The 10,397-nt window shown below is 39.1% G+C and overlaps 1 protein-coding gene across 1 annotated transcript; it reads right to left on the bottom strand.

Moving 5' to 3' along the window:
• Positions 1 to 1,277: 1,277 nt before the first annotated feature.
• LOC105906845 (cell division control protein 42 homolog) lies at positions 1,278 to 6,221 on the bottom strand. The gene is made up of 6 exons (XM_012835071.3): positions 6,112 to 6,221; positions 5,246 to 5,386; positions 5,069 to 5,141; positions 4,793 to 4,902; positions 4,153 to 4,350; positions 1,278 to 3,081 (listed from the first exon to the last, which is right to left on the bottom strand). The coding sequence occupies exons 2-6, from the start codon at positions 5,348 to 5,350 to the stop codon at positions 2,992 to 2,994; spliced, it is 576 nt and encodes a 191-aa protein (XP_012690525.1). The 5' UTR covers positions 5,351 to 5,386; positions 6,112 to 6,221; the 3' UTR covers positions 1,278 to 2,991.
• Between the last annotated feature and the right edge of the window lie 4,176 nt (positions 6,222 to 10,397).

Here is a 10,397-nt window from a genome sequence, read left to right as displayed (position 1 = left end):
TATATATATTATTCAATTAAGAATTAATAAAGAGGACACAAAACAAACACAAAACTATATGTGAGATAGCTTCCATGAGAGACATCAACAGATGCTCTTTCATTGCATTGAACTATGTGTAAAGCTTTAAACTTATCAAAAGCATCAACATCTTGAACCTCAAATGTTAAGTGGCCAGTTATGCCATGACAAGGACAGACAAAACAACTAGCGAGCTAACTACCTAAAAGGCATGCAAACATTAACAATGGCACAGTTGCTAGCATGCTTACTGGTGTCTTTTGGCAATGCATTTGAAAGCATTTCATTTCCATCCCAGGCCACAGAACTCCTGTGTAGCTTGGGGGGCTAGTTGGAACAAAAGGTCTGCTTCTGGGTATTTCACATGACCATGTACTACAAAAATTAACCTTCTAAAATGTCTAATGAAACTGTCAATAACACACTTCAAAAAGTGGCAAATTCCTTCATAGTGTTGCTTTAAAGGAACAAAATACAGGTGTGTCACAAGCTGTTGTCTACTTTCCAAAGGTCAGTGAGGGTAGAGTTACCATTGATTGAATCACCACAACCAGATAAAACTGGACTGCCGCTCCTTAGAAAATGTTCAACTAATCACTGATTGTAGTCTGTGATTCTGGCAAAATGTTGTTGATATTCAAGCCCAGCAGCCAGTTAATGGCTCAGTCCAAGTCACAATGTTTCCCATTTGCAAGAACCAGGACTGTGCAAAATCTTTAAGTGATGTAAAAGTTTCAATATCACCTCACATTCTATTCCTGTTTCTGTGTCGGGCAAGTCTCTTTTGTTTAGGCGACATCTTTCACAGGCATAGAGAAGTCACCATAACTGTCATCAGCACCAACGCTTTTTACGGCACAAACCAGCAAAAAACAACTGCAATACTTGTATCCATTTGCTGGGCGGGTCAAGGAGTTTGAATGTAGTCTATTCATTTAACAAACGTTCTTTTAATATTAGGCTACTGATGAAAATGTGGTGGAATATTATTGAATAGTTATATTTTAATTTCAGAAATCCACAAATGCCTCATCATGCCTCTTCAGGTCACTTTACACCATCATATGTTCTTTCTGATATATGGTGTTTCCAATGTTACTTTGCCATTCTTGTATCCCAAGAGTTACTGGGTAACATGTTACCTGCTACATGTCAAGTTAATGCAGTTTTCTTCTGTCCCTTGATGAAACTTCATATCTTTACATTTTCAATGACTTGATTTAAGCAATCTAAATATTGGCACATTGAGAAACGGAATGAATTGCTTACTTTATTAGGCCATGATAAATTAATAATCACTGCTTTCATTGTTATTATGTCATTCATAAATGAATTGCTTCAGTCAATGAAATGTACATATTTGTATAAAAGTAGCAAAAGAAAAGTAAACCTATAAAGTGCTGTTAAATAGCAAGAAAAAAAATGTCCACTGATTCTAAACATCTTTCATTGTTTGATGTGAGTCACGTAGTGCAAATTCAGTCACACCTAATAATTTCTGACCATAGTGGTTAACATCAATGGGGGAAAAAATCTTCAGCACACGTAAACACCATTCAAGAGGAAGTAAAACAAATGGATTTTACATCATAGATTTCTGTAAACCATCTAGGATACCAATACAGATTATAAACCAAGACATTAAGGTATTGCATTTCTGCTTCAGTTAAATGCAGCAATAAAATGACAGTACATGTTTCAAAAAGAAATAAAGAAAAGTAAAAACTGGTAACACTTGGTAACATCGTTCTTGATCCACGTCTTAATAGTGACTTCAAACTGAAGTCATGAAAATGCGCTGGTATAGGTCTATACTGATGCATAATCGTCTTAGCCTGCACAGCATTAACATATGTAAACACTGCCTAAATATCCTGATTGATAAACAGGAAAGCAGATCAAAACAATACAAAAAAAAATGTATGTGTGGTCTTTAGTGTAAGCAGAACTGGCTTCCATGGGAGGCGTTGACAAATGTGCTTTCATTTCTCTTTATGTTCTAAAAAACTAAACTAAAAAAAATGGAACTGAAGGCATCAGCCCCTGCTTCAATCATGAAGGACCAAACCATCACAAATCTCAAACAGAATAAGAAAAATTTAGCAAACTATGGGCCCTAGTGTCAATGACAGGCAACTGGCAACGAACAGTCAGCCGCGGACGAATTAAAGCTAATTTAATAACTTAGGAAAATAATTTTGCTAATTTAATACCATGAGAAATATCCTAAGCACAATGCTCCCACACGCCAGATTTCGTTCAGACTTTGCTTGTTGCTTTACCTGAGGTCCATCAATGACATTAGGGCCCGATGTCTGCATTACACCGTCCTACTAGATACACAGATGACTGATGAGCACTGATATGAATGTAATGCACTTTCTTTAAGTCATACCTTGGATCTATGCATTCACTGTAATCCAAATGGCTTTTCCTAAAGGCAACTACTAAATGACAGAATGCCAGTTGACGATCTACATGGTAGGATTGCTAGCATCCTGAAGATTCACATTGAAAACAAGATTGATTGATCAGATTGAGGCTGACTATTGGCTTGGCGGTTCTTAACTTTTAACCCCCTCCCATCATCTTGTTTGGTTCAGTTTTTGGTCTGCGAGCTGATGGTAATGTGTGGAATGACTCCGGTGTAAAATCATGACATCGGAACTGCTTCAGTGTTTTCCCAATGGATGACTAAAAACCATAACAATGGAACTACAGCACATATTGCTATATAATTCATCATTACAATGGTTGGAAGCCTAACAAAACACAAATGTTTTTCATTGCTGTCACTGCTATCATCATAAAAACATAAAATAATCTACCTATAATCTGCCATAATTATTACTAGAGCAACAGGCTGGTCATTCAGTGTATTGGCCAGCCTGCCTCATAGTGATCACTGTAGAGTGAGAGACCAGCGGGTCTGCCTCAGCAAGGCAAGGGGGAGAAGGAGGAGGCAGAGACTCATAGCAGCACACACTTGCGCTTCTTCTTGGGTTCTGGGGGCTCTAGGGCAGCCAATATGGCCTCGTCAAACACGTTCTTCAGTCCTTTCTAGAAAACAAAGCAACAAAAAGCAGGGCACCTTAAAACACGTTTTTTAAGGTTACCTATGATTAAAACTACCAAACGTTGTCATGCAAGCTAACAGGATGGGGAGAGATTACTTGATAATGTGAGAGGCAAAATACTGCATAATGCCTTGTTATCAACTGGTATTGCTAACATCTAGGAATAATTGCTAACAAAAACAATTGATATAGCATTTGTTTTCTCGGGTGCGATGTCATTCACAGCTGTGAGTTCCCACTTCCGAGGTAAATGGAAGGCATCACTACAACCTGGATGTCACTGCCACCTAGTGGTGGTACACCAGACAACCTAAAACATAAGATGCTTTTCGACTGCGGGGCACTTCCAAGGTGGCGTGGACGTATACAGAAAGGGCCCCCTAATCAGACTTTTTCAACCTTTCTGTTTACACTGTGGTTTAGGACCAACCTGACACAACACTTGTTCTTCCTAAACAATAGAATTTCTAGATAATTTTAGGATTACCTAGAGGTGCTAGAGTAGGTGCTTTTCACCCCCCAAAATCGCCCTGAAAGAGGTACTACAGGGGCAGTTAGAAACATGTACAAAGGTGCTGCTCTCCCAAAAACAGCCAGTGAGTTCCTGCCATGGAAAAGTGGCTAAAGAGGTCCTACAGGGCGGTTTCTGCAGTAGAAAAATGGCCCACGATTTCCTGAAGTGGAAAAGCGCCTATTCAATCAAAAAATTACACTAAACCATTTGCAATTAAATCTCGAAATACTCTTGAACAACATTCCTAGCACATAGGCATTATTTGATAGCAAGAAATACTATCAACTAGGGCTAATATTCGACTATTTTTATTATAAAATCAGACAATTACTCAATGGCTCTTATTTATCTAGCGGCTTTTATAGGGCATAGAAATGTAAACAGGATTGTTGTGAAAGTGTTATCATCGCCATTGTTCAGTCATTTAAGTCGACTTCGTCGATTCTTCATTGCACCCTACTATCAACAAAAAAATGAATATCAGGAATCAGTCATCTTGCATACATGGTATCTACTCTCATGGGGTGAAAAAGCACTCACCTGAGTCAGTGCAGAGCACTCCACGTATTTGACAGCCTTCAGATCACGTGCCAGCTTCTCAGCTGTTTCCGGAGTTATTGGTTTTTGCTTGTTCTTTGCCAACTTCTCAATGGTGGAGGGATCATCTCTCAGGTCTATCTGGGTACCCACTAACAGGAACGGTGTCTTTGGACAGTGGTGGGTGATTTCAGGAACCCACTGAGATAAGGAGACGTTGAGTTATGTACATGCATGAAACAGTACATATTTCACTGACTACATGCCAAACATCAGGCTTTGCTGACCTGTTGTATTTTTCATTAGAGCCCTTACGATAAAGATACATGCCAGCGACGCAAAACGCTTGCCTCGCCTTGAGTGGGTGTGTGGAAATAGCGTAACAGACTGGACTAGCGAGTTAAAGTAGGCACAGGATTAAATATCTAACATACCAGGAAAAACAACAACCCCTTAAAAGGCCATCCAAGCTTTTCTTTTTAGCGAATTAACCGACCGAACTATGCCATAGTCATTCAATTTTCAAACCGTCAGAGAGAACACCAAACAGTGAGTAAGAGTGACACATACTAAATGTAAAAAAAAAAAAAGGGTACAACCACCAATGTCACCAGATTATTTACATCCACCAGATAGTGCCTACCTTTTCTTTAACATTTTCAAATGAGGAGGGAGAGACCCCAGAGAAACAGACCAAAAACACATCAGTCTGGGGGTAGCTGAGCGGTCGTAACCGGTCATAGTCTTCCTGACCTAGGAAGAGAGAGTGTGAAAACACACACAATAGTTAAGTCTCTCAGCCCAATAAAACAAAAAAAAAATGTCAGAATATAGACTGTTAATGCATCTTAGAGAAAGTGAATGGGACTTGAGTTTTATTTAGCAGGCAGAGCATGAGATGAAATGCTATGCAAGTTACCTGCAGTGTCAAACAGCCCAAGGGTGTATGGCTCCCCGCCTATCATAACCGTTACTGCATAGTTATCAAATACCTGCAAGAGATAGTGAGCAGTAGATTACAAACAGCTGTAACATTATCTCACACTTAAGAAGATAGTCATGTAAAATGGCAAAGTACAAACACAACTGTACTTACTGTTGGCACATACTCTGAAGGGAACTTGTTGGTCGTGTACGAGATTAAAAGGCAGGTTTTTCCAACTGCACCATCTCCAACTACAACACATTTGATTGTCTGCATGGCTGCGTCTTGTACACCAGTTGTGCTCAAAAGTCCCTGAATTTGTGTGTGAGAGAGACTTGAGTTAGACATGTAAAAGTCTTCAATATACATCCCCCAAAAGACAACCCACTTACACCTGCGCGAAAGAGACCAAAGTGGTGAAACGTTAATTTTAAGTTTTAGGCTCGCATAAACATACAGCTTGTTCTCCTAGCCCTGTGCTACGACAATAAATACCTTATTGTATCCATACATAAACATGGCCTGTCTACAGAGATGAAAAAAAAATGCTATTGTTATTTTGTAGCTTTAATAAAATAGAATCACATCTCGGTGCCTAGTAATGCAGCTTCGCAAGTGCTTGGATTACAATCCTTTCCAGCTAGTTAATGTTGATTAGCATAAACGGCAGGATAGGTCAAAGACAAGCCATATGCCATCATATGCACAGATGTATCCCTAAGGTTCGTGAATCATGTTCAGTCACATATCTAGCATCTCCACATTTATTTAAATTCAGTCAAATCATGTTGACAATCGCTTGCTAATAGCTGGCCCTACAGAATAGCAAATCGCTAAAGTCAGTAGGTCTCAGCCACAGCACAGAAAACCAGCGAGCTAGCCAATGAAGGTAACGTTAGCTCTAGCTAGTTAGCAGGCTCGTTATTTTTGGCGGACTTAAAATACACAACCTAATGACGCCATCAAGTATGTCGCTATCTCGCTCTCTCTCTCTCTCTCTCAGTTGGCCACAGCCGTGTAATACTTAAAAATCTCACCGTTTAACCAGTTGCATCTACTTTACACTGGAATAGTGCTTGTGCTGCCTTAGGTTCCTCGGCAGGGGTCACGTCTGATGGTTGCTACGTGATGACGTTGTATTACTTGGACCCAGAGCCGTTGAGAGAGTTGTTTTTCTACCGTTCCGCTTGGACCTAGCTATATCTGCTATTTCGAGTAGGTCTTGGCTATCGTCCCCAAGTCCAAAACAAGAAACAGAAAATATTATTTAGATATTACAATATCTACTCATGTAGAATTGTAGATGATATAATGACAAAGGTTGATAGTGGCATATACCCGTACATTGGACCTGATCTACACCTGTATTATGAAATAATTTAAACGCATATCATGTTGATACATACCTACATGTTGACCTTCAGACCACGTATTTATTCTGCTGCCTGCGAGATGATGATTTGAAGTAGCTACACCACAAATAGACAATTGTCCATTGAATGAGTATCAATCTAACTAACATATCACTAAAACATGTTGATCTCAGATGTTGCCTTTACTTCACCTATCATTGAGTGTCTTCAGGTACTAAATCAGTGTTTCTTTGATTGATTCAAGATTTCTCTTGATTGTACCAAATCAAGTTATACAAAATTGTCTCCCATAGTGTTTTCTGTGATATATGTCAACTATTAGTCGCCTGCCCAAGTCCACCTCCATTCTCCATTTCACTCCTGGCAACAGACGGGTGGGTGCTGCTTTTGACAGTCCCCAGCTTCCTCTTCCCTAAGGAACTGGGTCCAATAGTTGCTCACACTTACAAAACATGTAATTAAGCTTAATACTTCACTGAAGACAAAACACATCTTACCACTTGTCTGACCACGGCTACTCCTAAGTCACACTAAAAGTTTTCTCCTAAATCCTCCTAAATATTCCAACCAACTTTTTCTAAGGAATAGTGAGAACTCCTTACATAAGAGAAAGACTTTGTGCTATAGCCTGCAGGTTTCATACACAAGCTTGCTTTCAATGACCTCAGTGATGGGTTGATGAGTGACAGGTCTGTGTCAGTGTATAATCATGTGCTTCATAGCCTGCCACAAAGAGGTCTTGTAAATGACATTTAGGCTATGTTATTTAAAATGTTCTACTATAAAAACTTTTCAAGATATTTGAGATAAACGACTCAAAGTTTCCCATTTAAATGAATGGTGGAATCCTTGTGACTTATGCATTCTATAACTGCCACTGCTGCAGTCTCTGCAGCTGTGTCCGTCTTTCCCTTTCTTTCTGCCTTACTCCCCATCCATCTATTTCTCTGTTTGTCTGTCTATCTATCTATTTATCTATCCATCTATCTATTTACCTAATTCTTTAATAATTGTCACACTGTCACAAGAAAAACTCTATCGCTATCACTCTATCACTCTGTATCATTATCCAACGTCTCAATTTGTTTAATTTATTTCTCTTTCTCTCTCTTTCACTCACACACTCTCTATTTATCAATCTATTTTTGTCTTTCTTTCTTTCTCTCTCCCTTGTCTTTATCAAAGACACTACACACAGAGAAATAGAGGTAGGCCTATCATTTCTGTACCCAAAGTTCTGTACCCAAATTTGAAAGGTACAAAATTATTGTTGACAGCAAAGGGTACAAAGTTGTCAGCTACTTTTAACAAGCTTAAGGTAGGATACGGGCAAATGACGCAGCAAATCATTGATCACACTGGGAGAAAGGCGTGTATTCAGAGATATTTTGACTAGATGCTTCTTATCACATGCCACAGATACAGAGCATAATCAGTCCATATCTGGAAAATGAGACATATTGTTAATACCCAGAGGTATCCTCAATCAAGACATGTTTTCTCATATAAAAACATGAGGATATAAAATTTGCAATGGATATGCACAAAGGTCACTAACATAAATTATGTCTCGACACAAAGTTGTACAAATTTCAGTTGGATGGAGAAATCAAATTGATTGCTTGGTGGGTATTAACCTTTTTACCTATTTGCCTTTTTACACTCCTAGATCTTCCCCTCCCTCTCATTAAGGACCCTTATGATCACACAATCACAGCCTTTCAATTAGTTATTTCCCCATTTTTTTTGTTACAATTTTATCTCTTCCAACACCAGGTTGTCCTATTTTAAGGCATTAACACACTCACAGTTGTATGTCCTCCCTGCATACTTTCTTCCAGAAACCCCTCTTGTTGTTTTTGGTTTTTGCCTGGTCTACTTTCAGCATCTCAGGTATGGGCACAACAATATAATCAAAGCGGTTGGTCCATGTAAAGATATTTATCCCATGTGAGTAAAATTTACTTTCTGTTGTATTTTCTATCCCAGCAACCACTCACACAGTTTCTGCTTTGTCATCTGTTGCCTCTCACCAGTTCAACAACGGAACTGCATCAGGTAGGTTGTGGCATACAGTGCAACCCGTAGCGATGTGGTTAGTAGTGTTAATCAGTCAGCTAGTATAATTACTTTAAAAGATGTGTTCAAACGTCTTAACCACAGTTTCTGGTGTTTTTCACACACACACACACACACACGCACACACACACACACACACACACACGCACACACACACACACACACACACACACACACACACACACACACACTCATGGCTTCCTGCAGAGGGAGAAAAACACTGCACTATGTTCTTCACCTTGTAAGCAAACAATGAAAGCTGAAGTTTTGGAATGTTCTCCTGTCGCAAAATGTACAGCAGTCTGGACATGGATGAGCTTTCCACTGGACAGGTATTAGCCTTTCTTATAGCCAAAGATATTCCCAAATCTGGCTGCCCTATGCAAAATATATCTCACAATTCCTGTGAGTAACGCACATAGTAAACTATTAAAAAGTTTTGCCTTTGTTAATTTTGCAGTTTGTTAATACAATATATTTCTACAATTGACATGTTGAAAATTAAATTAATTTTGTGTCTTTATCATATGCACAGTTATTTCCGCTATTTCTGCTTTTCATGATGATTATAGCTACAGCCTGTGTGTGCGGTAGGATATGTGTTAATAATGTTTGCAGAAAATAAATAAAATATACATAATTAACTAAGAAAATGTTTAATATAATGAATTCACTAACTTCACTAAATTAGTGGGTCATTGGTTTCATTTGCCACCAAACAAACTGACCTATACATGACCTATGTTGCACAGCTGCGGTTTGGAGATGGCCTACTTCCGTGCACAAATAGGTTTTGGTTAGCAGACTATCAGGGACAGGAAGGTGTATGTGTGAATAAAATACTCACAGTTTGGCATGGTATGGTACTTTCTGCACTGCTAGTTTAATTTCTGGCAAAAAAATAGACAAAAAAGTTAGTTGAATGTCTTATTCTGAGTGGAAATTTAAGGTACTATAGTTTGTGGATGTGGCATTTTTCATGACAATACTAAATGTAGAATATCAACATTTATAACAGGAAAGGGGTATACACTATCATAATAATGCGCTCATTACTGGCCTGGATTACCGCATGGGCATATCAGGCACAGGCCTAGGGGCTCAGAAGTCACAGGGGCCACGGTGCTCCACGGTTGACCCTTGAGAGACCCAATAAGGCCCGTAGTAATACACAAAGGGATACATGGGCCCCCAGCCTGAATGCAAGTGGTGTAGTGCTAGTCTGATCATTATAGACAGCTTTAAATGTATGTTTTGCATATGTGAGTTCCTATATGTCCTTGAATATCATGTGTTGATGTGGTGTGACTCCTGTAGACAATCTACAGGTATTCAATATGTCATGTAAGCACATGGTGGTTGGACTGTGAGGTGCTTCTTGTTGTGTGCACTGCACACGCCCAGGAGGAACCAGGAGGTTTTTGTGTTCAGGGGCCCTTGATCTAATAATCCGCCCATGCTCATTCTCTCACTTTGTGCGCGGGTTATGCAATTATAGTTTGTTATCCACAGTGTCCAAAACAAACCATTACAGTTGCTTTGGCTTAAGGGTAAACATATTTTTCTGTCACAGTATTTACACATGTGATAGTCATTTTATACCACAGGAATGGAGACCTCAGTCAGGCAATTGTAGAAAAATCAGGAACAGGATTTTATTTACGGTGATGCACATCAAGGGAGAGAGTACATGCATTCACATAAAGATTAACCAGCTTCTCTGACTAGAATAGAGAAAGTCTCAGTTTAATATTTAGTATTTAGTATTCTGACAGGACTATGGTGTTAATCACAGAGCTCGGACTACACTCAGGTGTCTTAGTGACCCTATGGCCTTCGAGACATAACCAAAATACCCCAATTCTTATCAC

Source organism: Clupea harengus, chromosome 4 (assembly GCF_900700415.2).
Source record: "Clupea harengus chromosome 4, Ch_v2.0.2, whole genome shotgun sequence".
Lineage (NCBI taxonomy): Eukaryota > Metazoa > Chordata > Actinopteri > Clupeiformes > Clupeidae > Clupea > Clupea harengus.
This window is presented reverse-complemented; position numbering and strand designations above follow the sequence as displayed.